The sequence below is a fragment of the Leucoraja erinacea genome, chromosome 17, assembly GCF_028641065.1.
Source record: "Leucoraja erinacea ecotype New England chromosome 17, Leri_hhj_1, whole genome shotgun sequence".
Classification (NCBI taxonomy): Eukaryota; Metazoa; Chordata; class Chondrichthyes; order Rajiformes; family Rajidae; genus Leucoraja; species Leucoraja erinaceus.
Window position 1 is genome coordinate 2,497,542 of NC_073393.1, and position 16,314 is coordinate 2,513,855.

A 16,314-nucleotide genomic window follows, 5' to 3' on the forward strand; every position below is an offset into this window, starting at 1 on the left:
AGTGTAGCAAAAATGATGACATGGGTAATAAACATATGCATAATAAATCTCACACACATTGAGCGGACGGTGCTGGGGCTGGTCCTATTACAAACCAATCTGCTACACATCTTGATTAAAGAGATGCTACTATGAAGCAAATATAATCTAGTTAGACATTAGCTGCTGTTACTGGGGATTGAAGTATACTTCTAAGATTCCTTCCTGCATGCAGATTTACCATTCAAACTCTTGACATTTGCATTTGGAATGGGTGTAACATCTGCAAGCGTGCATTCGATGCAATTGCAGGTCTTTAGACGTACGAGAGTGCAGCAAAGAGAAGAGAAAAAGAACATTCTGCCAGATATCACTCGTTTCAAACCAACTACTTAAAAGTAGAGAAATAACTGGCTCCCACTCACTCTGCATAGACAAACTTACGAAGTACAAAAGCATGAAAATCCCACAAATAACTGCAGTTACTGGTTTACACAAAAGGACACAAAGTGCTTTAACTCAGCAGGTCAGACAGAATCTCTAGAGAACATAGAATGTTGGTGTTTCAGATCAGAAACCTTCAGTCTGAAGAAAGGTCCAATCCAAAACGTCAGCTGTCCATGTTCTCCAGAGATGCTGCCTGATCCACTGAGTTACTGCAACACTGTGTCTTTTCCAATAAAGGAAAGCCGTTTTGACTGCAATCCAACTTCTAATTTGAGTATGAAATTATTTGATTTCTGTTTAAAACGTCTTAACAAAACATTTAAAATTCAACCTGCATCTCATTTCTAAAGCAACATCGTTATCTGGGACGAAACACTAGTTTTGGCATCTGAAAACCTTGGAAACAACTGTTTTTAACATCCGCAAACTACAAATGTTTGCAAGTCCCAATTCAATATATGTCAAATGGGAAAGGAAAAATATAGAAACAATTATAAAATTCCCCTACATATAGGAATGTTTAATACATCAAATATTCTTCAAACTTTCATCTCAAATTGGGTCTAATTAAATGTTCTTTTACTTATGTTCTTGAAAAGATGTATAAGAATTCCAATTATTATTTGAGAATGGATACATTGCAAATTTTATATAGTGAAGAGTCAAATTGAATGTTCCAAACCAACATGTACATACAAGGCGTTTCGGCCCGAACATGTACATAGATGCTGCTGCACCCGCTGAGTTTCTCCAGCATTTTTGTATGCATACAAGGAATTGGTTTAGAAACATAGAAAAATAGGTGCAGGAGTAGGCCATTTGGCCCTTTGAGCCAGCACCGCCATTCAATATGATCATGGCTGATCATCTAAAATCAGTACCCCGTTCCTGCTTTTACCCCATATCCCTTGATTCCTTTAGCCCTAAGAGGTTTTGAAAACATCCGGTGAATTGGCCTTCACTGCTTTCTGTGACAGAGAATTCCACAAATTCATAACTCTCTGGGTGAAGAAGTTTTTCCTCATCTCAGTCCTAAATGGCCTACCCCTTATTCTTAAACTGGTTCTGGATTCCCCCAACATCAGGACCATTTTTCCTGCCCAATTCTTTAAGAATTGTATACATTTCTATAAGATCACCTCTCCTCCTCCTAAATTCCAATGAATACAAGTCCAGCCAGCCCATTATTTCAACATATGTCATCCCCGCCATCCCTGGAAATAATTTGGTGAATCTACGCTGCACTCCCTCAATAGCAACAATGGCCTTCCTCAAATTAGGAGACCAAAATTGCACACAATACTCCAGGTGCAGACTCACAAGAGCCCTGTACAACTGCAGTAGGGCATCCTTGCTCCTAAACTCAAATCCTCTCGCAATAAAAGCCAACGTGCCTTCTTCACTGCATTTCTTCACTGTGATTCATCTACATTCTACACACAATAGCGAAAGTGTTATTGGTGGACAATAACTCACATTGGTAAGTGATAATCCCACAATCATTCAACTTGACATGGTTCAGATGCTGACATTTACTAGACAGGGTGAGCAAAGGTTCAAACGTGACATACTTCTGCTGTTTGTGAATTAATAACACTTTAAAATACTCAAGATGACCCAGACATTTGTTTACTCTGGTTGCACCTATGATGAATGCCAATATTTGGTATTCAAATGCACTAAGACGTAATTAACGCCCACTTTGAAACAGACTGTAGTTTCTGTACGAGCCTGTACCAAATTACAGAATATTGTGTCTCAACGAAGGGGACATTTAAGATGAGGGGAGAATAAAGGACTTGCAGGTCAAGCTTGAACTAAATTCCCATCAGAATTGATGACACATAAGGAGCAGGTTACCTATAAAGGCCAAATAATGCCAGATTAATCCAGGAGTCCTCTTAGTTCGGAAAATACAATCAATTTAACCCTTCCTCTTTTATCACCGTCGTTTAATCAGCTGCCATTTGGCTTCCTCGTTTATAAACCCACTCACTCGCTCACTCACTATCCCCGGCGGCATCAGCTGCTGTCAGCAGCGAGCCCTGAAGGTGCAGGCCGAGGCCGGGCCCGGCCCAGCAACGCCCATTCACCAGGTTGAGTGGCGAGAGCTCAGAGGGGCGGCGGCGGCGGCTGCTTCCCCCTTCAGCCCGGCTCGGATCAGATCAGAACAGAGCCCGTCATTATCGAGAGAGAACCCCGGCTCCACAGGCCTCGGGGTTAATGCGCCAACACACACACACTCACTCACCATGGTCGCGGTGCTGAGGGGAGCGGGCGGGCGCGGCGGCGCCAGTCACCTGACACTCAGCGCCTCAGGCCCAAGCCGGAAGCACCCGCCCATCCACCCCGCCCCCCCTCGCATGATTGACGCGCGCACCGGCCATTCACAGGCCGCGATGCCCACGCGTAACCGCCACCGCGCCAATCAGCCGCGGAGGGGAGAGGGGCGGGTGCAGGATACCCAACGGCTTCCGGTGTCTGCCCCCGCCTGACCAATGGCGGGTCCGGCTGCGGGTGATGGACGGCCGGCGCGTCCAATGGGGGCCAGTTTGGGCGGGAGATCACGGCAGCGGGCGGGCGGTGTGTGTGTGTGTGTGAGCGCGAGCGGCTGTGAGGCGGCGGCAGATGGAGCGGGACGTGGTCGGGCGACTGGCGCTGCGGCTCGGGCTGCAGGCCCGTAAGGTCGTGGGGTGAGTGCCGAAGCGTCACCCATTTCCTTCTCTCCACAGATGCTGCCCACAGACCCGCTGAGTTACTCCAGCAATTTATTTTGTGTCAATCTTCGGTTTAAACCAGCATCGGCAGTCCCTCCCAACACATAGAGCCATACAGCGTGGAAACAGGCCCTTCGGCCCAACCTGCCCATACTGACCAACCCGCCTGTGGTTGCCCCATATCCCTCCAAACCTGTCCTATCCATGTACCTGTCTAAATGTCGTTTAAACGATGGTCCCTGCCTCAACAATTCCACACGCCCACCTGTTGCCACACTGGTGCCACTGTCACCTGTTGACCCATTTCAGATTCAGATTCAGATTCAATTTAATTGTCATTGTCAGTGTACAGTACAGAGACAACGAAATGCATTTGAGTTTATTGTCACGTGTACTGAGGTACAGTGAAAAGCTTTTTTGGTACATGCTATCCAGTCAGCGGAAAGACATGAATACATGATTAAAATCGAGCCGTCCACAGTGTACAGATACATGATAACGGTATGATGACCTGAAACATTACCTATTCCTTCGCTCCATAGATGTTGCCGCACCCGCTGAGTTTCTCCAGCATTTTTGTCTTCCATGATAAAGGAATAACGTTTAGTGCAAGGTAAGGCCCAGTAAAATCTGATTAAACATAGGCAGAGGGTCTCCAACGAGGTAGATGTGAGATCAGGACCGTTGACATCCACGTACCCCGTAGAGCTGCACGTGTGGAGAGAGTATCCCTGGGAGCCGCGGCATGTAGACTGAGGACCCGCCCTGCAGGCTCAGCTCACTGCGGACAGAGGACTCGTGCCGTTAAACGGAACCTGCACAGAAAGCCCAGCTCGCCCGCCGTAGATCGAACCACAACTGGAGGGCCGTTAAACAGACCGGCTGTGGAAGAGTGCATCGACAGGGGAGTGGACCGCTGGAGGCCCTGCAGCTGCCTGGGGCTTGGCTGGACCGGACGCCGCTCCAAGAAGCCGAGCGTGTGGACGGCACGTGGCCTATCGCAGTGGAGCAGATGCGGAGTGTCAGATCCTCGCCGTGAACCGAATGTAATAAATGCGCTTCATGGACGCTGAACATAAACACCTTGTTTTATACGTCTGCCATTCCTTTACATCCTGGCAAAATGAGTCCTCTTACCTTTCTGTAACACATAATACACTTAAATACAACGTCAGTTACCATGACATCCTTCCCTTACCAAACAAAAAGTATATCCGCATCATCATACTGTATACCGAACATTCCAACATCATTTAAGATATGGCATTTGTTACATTGATAACACATAATTTTCACATGTCGATAGTCCTCTTATCTCTTGGGTGGTCTTCCCTAATGTTTTGGTCTGACCACTGCCTCTGTTTGCACTGGTACTGAATTCTGATCTGTTCCACCAGTTCATCATCTCAATCTGGTTTCGCATAGTCTCCTAGTTGCATAGACTCGTACATTCTTGGCACTCAATTTGATAGTCCTGTGTCTGATCCCCCACTGTCTTAATTTTTAAGAAGGAACTGCAGATGCTGGAATAATCGAAGGTAGTCAAAAAATGCTGGAGAAACTCAGCGGGTGAGGCAGCATCTATGGAGAGAAGGAATAGGCGACGGGTACCATGAATAATGATATCATCTGAGATGTTTGCAGATCCAGGAATCCCTTGAATTACCTTGTGAATTTCATATTGCTAAATCTCTGGTGTGGCATTGACTCCGATCAACAACCTCATATCGGTAGAGTCTGCAATGTGTGACGAGTAGTTATTTTCCTTGACCAGGTCCAACTCCAATTGATGATAACACCACTAGCTTTGAAAATACTTTGCTTGTAGATAACTCCAATAGGTCCTCATCAACAGTAGGTATGGGGTGTCTCGTATTAATGACTTATTTACTCATCTCATGTCCACACAAAGCCGTTTGGTTTTGGTACTATTACAACTTTACTGAACGATGCCACAAGGCTCCATCCTTGGCCCCATTCTCTTCTCTCTGTACATGCTTCCCCCTCGGCCAAGTCATTCAAAGGCACTGCATTTCTTTTCACTGCTATGCAGATGACACACAGCTCTATCTACCGCTGAAACCCAACAACCAGTCAAATTTAATCAGCCTCATGCACTGCCTCGGGGACATGAAATGTTGGATGGCACAGAACTTCCTCCAGCTAAACGAGAGCAACTCTGAGGCCATCCTACTCGGCCCCTCCGACTCCATCAAAACGATAACAGGCAGCCTTGGAAGCCTAACCTCCTTAATCAAACCGCACATCAAAAACCTTTTCTCCTCATCCGAATGGAGTTTTTCCTCAATGGTAGTGCTACAGCCTTTACATCCTGGCAACATATGTCCTCTGACCATTCTGACTCGTAGTAACACATGTTATATTTACCATGTCAGTTACCATGACGGAGGACACAGCGGCTACACTTGCCCAGGCTGACCCTGCAACGCCGCCAGGACAACAGGCCTTCATGGTCAGATCAAGATCCCTGCATTTACAAACACTGGGACGTGAAAATGGCACCAAACTGGCGACTGTTCATTTCACTGCACTTTATGTGCAAGTGACGAATAAAACTTGACTTGACTTGTATACTGTCTCAGTGTTCTACTGCTATAAACCTGTACTGTCTCTAAGATGCTTATCTAATAATGTATCTGCTTATGTATAGTGATACTTGTACTGAACTGGGTACAAAAATGAATTTCACTGTATCCTAGCACATGTGGCAAATAAAGTACCATACCATTCCATAGTTGATGATAGGATGGTTCAGTTACCTGATAACAGCTGTGAAGAAACTGTTTCTGAATCTGAAGGTGTTGTTAACTCTTGCCTGATGGGAGAGTGAAGAAGAGGAAGTGACTCATCCTTGATTATGTTGGTGTCCTCTATAGTTGGGTGTTTTAGTAAATTTAAGGAGGTTGTGTGCAAGTATTATTCTGTGTATATTACCGACGCTACTGTGAAAGGTCGGTTTTGGCTTGCATTTGCATTGCCGAAACAGGCACGCACAGTTATTGATTCTCTATTCAAATGGTATGAAAATAAACTTTTGTGTCTTATTCCTCAGGAAAGCAGAAGAGTACTTGCGCTTGTCTGAGGTGAAGTGCATAGGGTTTTCTGCACACGTGACAGCAACAAGTGGCGCCGCCATGTGTCTTGATCTTGCAGCAACTTCACTTAAACATCCGCTTGATAAAGTAAGCCTTAAGCATTTAAACCTCAAATAGGGATTCAGCATAAAGATAGTAGATCAATTACATGGCACCCCTCATAATCTCACTCTCCCAAATGAGTGTACAGCTCTGGATTTTTTAACGTGCAGCTAGTGATGTAGTATGGAAAGTAGACAAAATTGCTGGAGAAACTCAACGGGTGCGGCAGCATTTGTAGAGTGAAGGAAATAGGCAACGTTTCGGCCCGAAACGTTGCCTATTTCCTTTGCTCAATTGATGCTGCCGCACCCGCTGAGTTTCTCCAGCAATTTTGTCTACTTTCGATTCTCCAGCATCTGCAGTTCCTTCTTGAACATGTAGTATGGATAACTGAGACTAATTTGCGTACAGAAAGCTACCACCAACAACAACAAAAATAACTGATTGCAAATTTTCAGCAATGGTTGAAGAATAATTCCTCTGCTGGTAACAATGCAATAGAATATTTAATGTTTACTTGAAATATCCTACTGGGAACAAAGGTAATTTATTGTGTAAAACACAAAGTGCTGGAGGAACTGCTGCCCACGATTCTGGCAGCATCTGGGGAGGGAATGGACAGACAATGTCTCGGAACGGGACCCCTCTTGTCTCCAGGTAATTGACTGGAGCGTTGTCCTATGGGTTGAATGCATGTCAGGCAGATCTATAAAGAGTGAATATTCTATTGGATTCATAACCAATCAGTTTTAATAATTCCTTTTATTTCAATCTTGTCAAGCATGACAATGCAGTGATTATTTGTTGTTTGTCACTGAGAAGGAAATGATTTGTAATTTCTTATTCTTTGTCAAGGATTTTATCATTAAGCTATCTGGATTGAACAAGACAGTTTACCAGAGCCATCTGAAAGCCTTGGAAAGTATCCTTGGTCTTCATGCTCAGCTAGGAATCCGAGATCTGGCATTACAGTTCGGCTGTATCGAGGCAGTGGATGCATCCAGCAAAATACTGCAGAGGTAGAATTTCTTCTTTGTTAAAAATATCTTTTGCGCAACGTTCTGAACCTCCTGACTGCAGGCCTCCTTAAGTAATGTCTTTGATAATTTAAAACTTGTCTTATTTGCACTGGTACAGATATTTAAGCCATAATGTAATCTGTTTGGCTGGTCTCCAAGTTTGTTTGTAGCCAATCTGAGCTAATTGCCGTTCTCTTTTGGGTAAAAGGTGTATGACTGTTTAGCATGCGTCCAGATTTTTTTAAAAGTTCATTGTTTGAATGCAGGAAACTGGCCTGTTACGTTGTAAGATCCCAACGCATGGGTTATCATGAGCTTGACGTTGACCTGGAAAAGGATAAAATAAATGAAACAGGTTTATGAAAAGAGAATGCAGTTCTTTTGATGTTTATAATGAATAGTTATGTAGCTAGAGGCTGCTATGTGAATGGAAAAAGCAGCCTTCATCCCTTGCAAATGTAAAACAGCGGTAGCCAAATTAGGCCTGCCTTTGGGGTTTTGTGTTATTTATGCTGTTTGGTGTTGTACTGCAAGGTGATTAAGGGAACTCAGTTCTTCACAGTTCTTTCAAAGAATCAGCATTAATTATATTTACTTGAAATGTACTTGTATATGACCATTCTCTATCATCGCATCGGGAAGTGGGAAGTATTGCTTTGTAGAATTTGAGGAGACATCTCCCAAAATGTAGATCCTCACAATGAAAGCATCACATTACGGACTCGTAGTTGTAAGTTTTAAGACAGATCTTTCTCACAACAAATTCAGATTGAGAATTAGAATCTGCCAAGAAGGCTGTTTCTGACTACGTTCAAAATTGGGATTGCTAAATTTTAAGATATTAAGAGAATCTGGGAATGAAGTTAAGGAAGGTTAATTAAGTTACAGTTACTGCAGGACAGTGAGACAGGTATTGAACATTGGAGCAGACTTTGGAAGCCAATTGACATATTCCTGTTTTTCTTTTTAATATTTCTTATATTTATGCTCCTTCAGATATGAAAGCAGTCTGTCAGAAGCTCAACAAGATGAGCTTGATTTCTCAAAGCCCCTTTTCACTACTGCGGCTCTATACACTGCATGCAAGTGAGTATCAATTTTGAGGCCCTAATTTCGCAGTATGTTTTACATATGTTACACTTTCTGTCTGATATGTCTATATTGTTGATTGTTTATGGAAGTCTAACAAAGGAGCAAAATGTAATCTCAAATTATTTTAATGCAAATTTGCAGAGGTGTTTGTTAGCAAATGGTTATGTTATCATGCCAGTTATGCAATAGCTTGGGCATTTATTTAACTATAGTTAGCTAAAGTTGCTCTAAGGATGGCTCTGGGCATTGAGCTTTTCGACTGGGTGAAGTTACAGTCAACTGGGGCAAAAGGCACAGATCGTGTGGATCCTCTGGATTTGAGGGGCAATTGGGTTCAGGTTGGGTGGAGTGGGATAATAATCCATACATGTCATTATACATTTACTTTGATAGACTTGCTGACACTGCTTGGAGCTATGTGAACACACAGCTGGTCAGCTTAGCACGATAAATCATCCTCCATTTTATTTCCCCCAATCATTTCTGCTCTATTTTCACCCAGTGTGTTGTCTTTCGAACATTAACATAGAAACATAGAAAATAGATGCAGGAGTAGGCCATTCGGCCCTTCGAGCCTGCACCGCCATTCAATATGATCATGGCTGATCATCCAACTCAGTATCCTGTACCTGCCTTCTCTCCATACCCCCTGATCCCTTTAGCCACAAGGGCCACATCTAAATATAGCCAATGTATTGGCCTCAACTACCTTCTGTGGCAGAGAATTCCAGAGATTCACCACTCTCTGTAAAAAAAAAACATTGTGTGGTTTTACAAACAAGCTAGGGTTACTAATTGCAACTAAAGCACAATTAAATGCAAAATGTTTTTGATTCCATCATATTTTTGAAGTCTTGTCAAAAATGTTATTTCACAACAGTATTTGTGAATTTGTCAATGGTACCAAACTAAATTGTAGATTATATTTTTAAATATACTGGATTCACTCAGCAGGTTTGGGTGTAATAAACAAAATTAACATTTTGGGTTGAACACTGTTCATCTGAAGCACTTGACCAGTTCTGATGCAGGGTCTTTGACATAAAGTGTTAACTCCTTCCGCAAATGCTGCCTGTTCTGCTCTTATTCCAAATTTCCAGCCTCTGGGGTTTTGTTTTTAACTTTTACTAATATTGTGGATTGGTTTGATGCTCTTTAGATGTTTGAAAATCAAGATTGATAAGATCAAGCTTGTTGCTTCATCTGGTGTGAAGAAGACTATCTTTGATCGACTCTGCTCTCAGATGGAAACGTTTGGGAAAGTTATTTGCAGTGAGTTTTGAGCACTACTTTGTTAGATTATTTTAAGTACAGTCATTACAACAAAGGTAATAGTGTTTGATTAACAATTGTCTAATTATTCTTCAAAGATGAATCTGCTGAAAAATCTAAACAGAATAAAAGACAGAGGACATTCCTAGAATTATTAGAAAAGGAGGAAGGTAAGAAATTGTAAACTTTTTTTTTTCTGAGAAATAAAACTCCAAAGTGATTTCCTCACCCAAACCTCTCAAGAAAAGTCATTTTTACTAGAATATATGTTTGTCTGTTCATTGAGAGTTATGGATAATGCACCATATTACTATCTAAAGTTTGCATTGGAAAATAGTTAAAGCCTGAATTCTGGATTGCTGTTGTGTTCTGCATTGTATGTGCATCTGAATAAGATCACTGAGCTGTGTGCACTGCTATGAGCAAATGATTTACTAATCGAGCCAGGTTCAAATGGAATCTTGAGCCATGCTTGAAGAGACCAATTATTTATTTTTGTGTCTATCCAATCATTTCTTTGTCCAGTGTATATTTTCTTCAAGCTGACCTGTCGAGTTACTGAACTTACCGTGACATTTCATTACTCATTTTCAATAAATTAAGAGATACTGTTAAAATACTACTTTCAATGAATGAACCATTATTTTTGCAAAAAAAAGAATAAAGCTGTTCTAATTATTAACAGATGAAGAACCAACAGAACCCAAACGGGAAAAAGCCGAACCCGAAGTCACAAAAAAACAGGATTATGAAGACTGGAAAAAGCGAATTCTAGAAAATGCAGCCAAGGCTAAGATGATGAATTCTTAGTTTCTCAACTTGCGTTCAGCTCGAGTCAATGCAGCAATTTTACGTGGAATAACCTACTGGGTATCAGGGAACAGGCCGATTGTTTTATGACTGTTGACTACATTTTAGAAACCAAGCTTTCGAACTATGACCACATAACTTGTGCAATCCAGTCTGTGGATAGGTTGGCTCGCTTCAATTACAATCATCGTCAACATACGTAGATTAAAGGGACTTGGCAAACTTTGCAGTTGTGGTTTCACTGCTCAAGGAATCCGTGTATGGAAGTCTTCAGATCCATCTCCTGAAGAATGATCTTTACAATTTTAATTTGCCTTGTGTACTTTTTAAGAGCCTGCCTGATTTAAGATTATTCCTTCAGTTTTATTGATGTTTCAAATTATGTTTTAAATTTAATGATATTTTCAGAGAAATAAAATGGTTTATCATGTCTATGTTTGGGATACACATGCTGGAATTCTGGAGAAAAGGCATCGGAATGCTCAGCTGGTCAGGTGGAGTGTCTTTGAAAAGGAAAACGCTCTTCCCCATCTGCACTTGTATTTGTGGAGAGTTAATGTCTCAGTCAATGACACCTCATTAAACTGCCTGACAACCTATGATATACCTCAGAGAGCAGGACTGCAACGAGTGAGCTGATTGCATAGAAACTGCTAGACTTTGTTGCGATCATCTAACAATGGTCAAAAAGACCGAACCTGGAGGCGTCCTGTCTTTGTGTGCTGCCCTCGGCACACGCAGTAGAACTCACTGTGTCCCCCTCTGTGGTTCATCCTGATCTTCACCCATCTTCTGAACGGGACTCATTGCCACAATCATGTGTGTATCCTCTCTCCTGCACCGCCACCTGGTGCAACTTGGCTTCCAGGCCCATAGGAGATATTTATACGCAGATGGTGGTGGGTGCCTGGAACACGCAGCCAGAGGTGATAGTGGTGACAGATATGATAGTGGCATTTACGAGGCGTTTGGATAGACGTATGGATTGGCAGGAAACGGACAGATAGATATGCAACGTGTGCAGGCAGAGATCATTTTAACTTGGAGTTGTGTTCAGCACAGGCACTTTGGGATGAACAAAGGAGGAGCACTGACTGAAAGTTATTGCCTTCCATCACAGTGGTGTTGATTCCACTGTTCATGTTATATTCTATTGTGTATTGTGCTCTTCCGATTGTGTGGCTGCATGATAAGTCAAACTCCACTGTACCTTAATCGGTGCATGTGACAATAAATATGAAAGTGACCAAGAAGGAACTGCAGATGCTGGAAAATCTAAGGTGGACAAACGTGCTGGAGAAACTCAGCGGGTGCAGCAGCATCTATGGAGCCAAGGGGTTTCGGCCCGAAACGTTGCCCATTTCCCAAGGTTTTCGGCTCGAAACGTTGCCTATTTCCCTCGCTCCATAGATGCTGCCGCACCCGCTGAGCTTCTCCAGCACTTTTGTCTAAATGTGAAATTGAAGGGCCTGTTCATATGTTTGTGCTGCCGTGTGTTAATAGCTTGTAGGATGGTATGAGATTTCAACGACAACATGACAGGCGTTAACTGTTTATATCAACTCTTATCCATGGTATAACTTGGAAATCTCAGCCCTCCAAGTGAGTGCCTTGAGGGGTTTCATAGTTCTGAATTAGCTTTCTCTTCTTTGAAATGATAGCCCCCTCAACTGTGTACATCCAGTGTATAGAGTTGTAAAAGTGCACTTAAAAAGATAGACAAAGTACAAATTCTTATGACCATACAAAGCTTTAATTTAACGTCCGACAGGTGTGGACCTAGAGACCCAGAGGCAACAGTTTTACCTCCAAATCTCCAGCAGCATATACACAAAGAAATACCAGAAAACCGGAGTTAATATACGTTCAGCCACCTCCAAATATGGAGTTGTTTTTCACTCTTTGCCAAAGCCAGTCATCCCATTGGCATCCTCTGGCCCCTTCTTATCTGATGAACCTCTTCAACTTACATTAAAAAACTTGTAAGAGAGCTGTGAACTATTCACCTTACGTACAAAAAAAAACCTTGTGATGATTTTTTCCAAATCCCCTCATGGTTTACAATTGGCTTTTTACAACAGGAAAGCTTAAATATGACAACAATCAATTAATAACTAACTCTTTCAGAGTTATCAATATATTGTGCTGTCTCAACTGCTATGGCTACAGTAGCGAATATACACCATCGAATGCATCAGATATGCAGCACACAAACGGGCCTTTCGACTCATCTAGACCAGTGGTTCTCAAATGGGGGTACGCGTACCCCTGGGGGTATGTGAAGGCACTCCAGGGGGTACGTGAGATTTTAAAATATAGGCCTACATATACAGGGCCGGCCTTAGGATGTGCGGGGCCCAATTGGGAACAATTTTGGTGGGCCCCAGGTTCCCAGCCAAGGTGTGTCAGCCCAGTTATTTAGTATATATTATGAAATTGTACACTAGGTGCTATGGATTCTACACTGTGTGAATCTCTCCTGCTCCCTCCCGTTTGACTGTCAGTAGCTCCACTGGCTTCCAACCTTTACCGTAGCTGCTAATTACCATTAAACTGCATTATGTGATTGGACACAATGCCCTTGGAGACAGTGACTGATTGGACGGGAGGAGACCTATTTGTTGATTGGACGGGTATTTTAAAGCAAGCTGGTTGGTGATTGGATGCAACCCCCTTAGAGACAGCAATTGATTGGCCGCCAAATAAAATGGTCAAATCTGTAACAAAAATCGCTGGTCGGTGTGAACTCAGTGACTATCTGGTTGTATCTCCAAACTAAACAGTATAACATACAGGTACATTCATTTAAAATTAAAGTCAGTGATGATTTCACATGATTTCTTACTGTGTATAGCTCAATATCTGACCAATTTCTGTTGAACACGTTTGGTCTGCCGTGAGCATTTTTCTCTCCCAAAACAGTTCATATCTAGCAAACCGATGATAAATATTTTTATTTTTAGCAATTTCTGCTTTTATTTAAAATTAAGTTAATAATGCCTTACTTTTGATGAAATTCAGCGAGCAAACGCGATAATTCCCGATATTTTGGATCTTTAAATCTCCACGGCAAATGTCGGCTGTTCACTTCCGCTGTTTTCCACCTTCAGTTCCCTCTTGTAATTACCTTACTTTCTATCTTTTTTTTGCCTGAAAATTTAGGTCGCTGTGCTTCACGGTCACCCCGACTAGCACAGAAAATTTCAGCTCAAAAATCGGCCGTTTTCCATGTTTTTAACGGGTGGGAAAGTGCGTGTTTCCCCATTCACTAACATGTACCGAAGTGACATATGTCCTCCAGTTAAAATTTTCGGTCACGTGAGGGGGGGATCTACGCTCATTTGACATTTGGTGAAATCACCCTATAATTAAGTTAATTATTTCTTTCTTTTTTTTAGTTATATCTTTTTATTTCCAAATAGTTCAAGAGGGACCACTACAAATGAGCAGTGTTTTGCACATTTATGGAGTTTTAAATGGTTCATTTTATAGTTTTAAATGGTTATATGGTCACTGTTTTCACTACATTAGTTTGAATCACTACATTTTAGTGATGAGAAATATTTGCAATAAATTTAGTCATGGATTATTAACATTTAAAATGTTCGAAATAGTTTTTTTTCAAATGTTTGAATTTTGTATGTGTTTATCAGTTCCAAAGTTGAATAAATCAGACACTGATGGCACAGTGCTCTGTTTTAAGTTTTTTTTTTCAACCAAAAATGCTTTGTGGTGGTTAGGGGGTACTTGGCTGAAAAAATATTTCACAGGGGGTACATCACTGAAAAAAGGTTGAGAACCACTGATCTAGACCATGGTGATATTCATGTCGCAGTTGAGTCTCCTGTCATCACCCTAAATCATACAGTGTATCCTTCAATACCCCCCCTCTACCATGCTTGTCCAATCTTACCTGAAATGTATCCGCACTATTCGCTTCGGCCACACACTGCAACAAGTTTTAAATTCCCACTGCCCTTTAAGTAAAGAAGCTGCAAAATTATCTTTTGGATTTCTTAGTGACTGTCTTATACTGAGGATGTTCAGTTGCGCTCTCCCTCACAAGTGGAAATGTCCCATCAAAAGTTATGAGTAACTTTAAAGAATTAATCACCTCTTGGCCTTTGTTTTTTCAGTAGAATAGAGAACAGATCTATTCATCATTTCTTGATACATGCATCCTCCTTGTTGATCAGCAGGCCAACGTATAGAAGCGTTTGATCACTGTTAACACATGCAGAGCGGAGTTTCTCTGAGGAAAGTGTATTTTAAGCAGTTGTCAAAGTGTTTTAAGTCGAGCCCCATTGAGGGAATATTGTAGCAATCCATTTTAATAATTGGACCTAATATTAATGTTTTGGCCTGTTTTCAGCACTGCAGGTGGATCTGTAAAACAGCATGTGGTAGAGAATCTTATATCTTCGTGGCTTATAGCTACTCATGTGTCATGGTTTATGTAGGTTGGAGAAGGTCACTTGGTTCAATTCACAGACCTTGAAGTGAAAAGCACTATTTAAACTAGCATTGTACCTGGGAACTATAGGCCAGTGAGCTTAACATCTGTAGCCAGAAAGTTACTGGAGAGTATTCTGAGGGATAGGATATACAGGCATTTAGATGGACAAAGACTGATTAGGGATAGTCAGCATGGTTTTGTATGCGGGAGGTCGTGTCTCACAAATCTGATTGAGTTTTTGGAAGACGTGACCAAAAAGGTCGATGAGGGCATGGCTGTAGATGTTGTATACATGGACTTCAGCAAAGCATTCGCCAAGGTTCCGCATGATAGGCTGCTCTGGAAGGCTAGATCGCATGGGATCCAAGGAGACATAGCTGAATGGATAGAAAAGTGGCTTCATGGAAAGAAGCAGAGGGTGATGGTGGAAGGTTGCTTCTCTGACTGGAGGTCTGTGCCTACTGGTGTGCCTCGGGGTTCGGTGCTGGGCCTGTTACTGTTTGTCATCTATATCAATGACGAATGAAAACATACATGGCAAGATTAGCAAGTTTGCTGATGGTTTTGAAAAATTGCAGCAGGATCTTGGTTGATTGGCCAGGTGGGCTGAGGAATGGTTGATGAAATTTAATACAGAGAAATGTGAGGTGTTGCATTTTGGGAAGTCTAACATGGGCAGGACCAACACAGTGAATGGTAGGTCTCTGGGGAGTGTTGTAGAGCAGACGGATCTAGGAGTACAGGTGCCTGGTTCCTTGAAGGTCGAGTCGCAGGTAGAAAAGGTGGTCAAAAAGGTTCTTGGCACATTGGCCTTCATCAGTCACAGTATTGCGTATAGAAGTTGGGAGGTCATGTTACAGTTGTATAAGATGTTGGTGTGGCCACATTTAAAGTATTGTGTTCAGTTCTGGGCACCATGTTATAGGAAAGATGTTGTGAAGCTGGAAAGACGTCAGAGATGATTTACGAGGATGTTGCCAGGACGGGATGGGTGTGAGCTATAGGGAGAGGTTGAGTAACCTGGGACAAGATTCCTTGGAGTGCAAGAGGATGAGGGGTGATCTTATAGAGGTATATGAGAGGAATAGATCAGGCATCAATGGTGGATCTGTATTTGTAAATCAGTGAGAGTCTCTTGCCAGAGTAGGTGAGTCGAGGACCAGAGGGGAGAGGTTTAAGGTGAAGGGGAAAAGATTTAATAGGAATTTGAGGGGTAACCTTTTCACACCAAGGGTGGTGGGTCTATGGAACAAGCTGCCAGAGGAGGTAGTTGAGGCATGGACTATCCCAACGTTTAAGAAGCAGTTAGACAGGTACATGGATAGAACAAGTTTGGAGGGATGTGGGCCAAAAGCAGGCATGTG

General features: G+C 42.3%; 2 protein-coding genes across 2 annotated transcripts in view; one reads left to right on the forward strand and one right to left on the reverse strand.

Moving 5' to 3' along the window:
• The window catches only part of vps35 (VPS35 retromer complex component), a 43,153-nt gene extending 40,381 nt beyond the window's left edge, over positions 1 to 2,772 (reverse strand). The window contains exon 1 of the mRNA XM_055648373.1: positions 2,678 to 2,772. Within this exon, the coding sequence (XP_055504348.1) occupies positions 2,678 to 2,680 (3 nt within the window). The 5' untranslated portion in view covers positions 2,681 to 2,772. The remainder of the gene's footprint in view (positions 1 to 2,677) is intronic.
• A 211-nt stretch (positions 2,773 to 2,983) lies between these two features.
• On the forward strand, positions 2,984 to 10,926 carry orc6 (origin recognition complex, subunit 6). The gene is made up of 7 exons (XM_055648374.1): positions 2,984 to 3,119; positions 6,217 to 6,346; positions 7,157 to 7,320; positions 8,317 to 8,406; positions 9,572 to 9,684; positions 9,783 to 9,854; positions 10,370 to 10,926. The coding sequence occupies exons 1-7, from the start codon at positions 3,055 to 3,057 to the stop codon at positions 10,492 to 10,494; spliced, it is 759 nt and encodes a 252-aa protein (XP_055504349.1). The 5' UTR covers positions 2,984 to 3,054; the 3' UTR covers positions 10,495 to 10,926.
• The last annotated feature ends 5,388 nt before the right edge of the window (positions 10,927 to 16,314 follow it).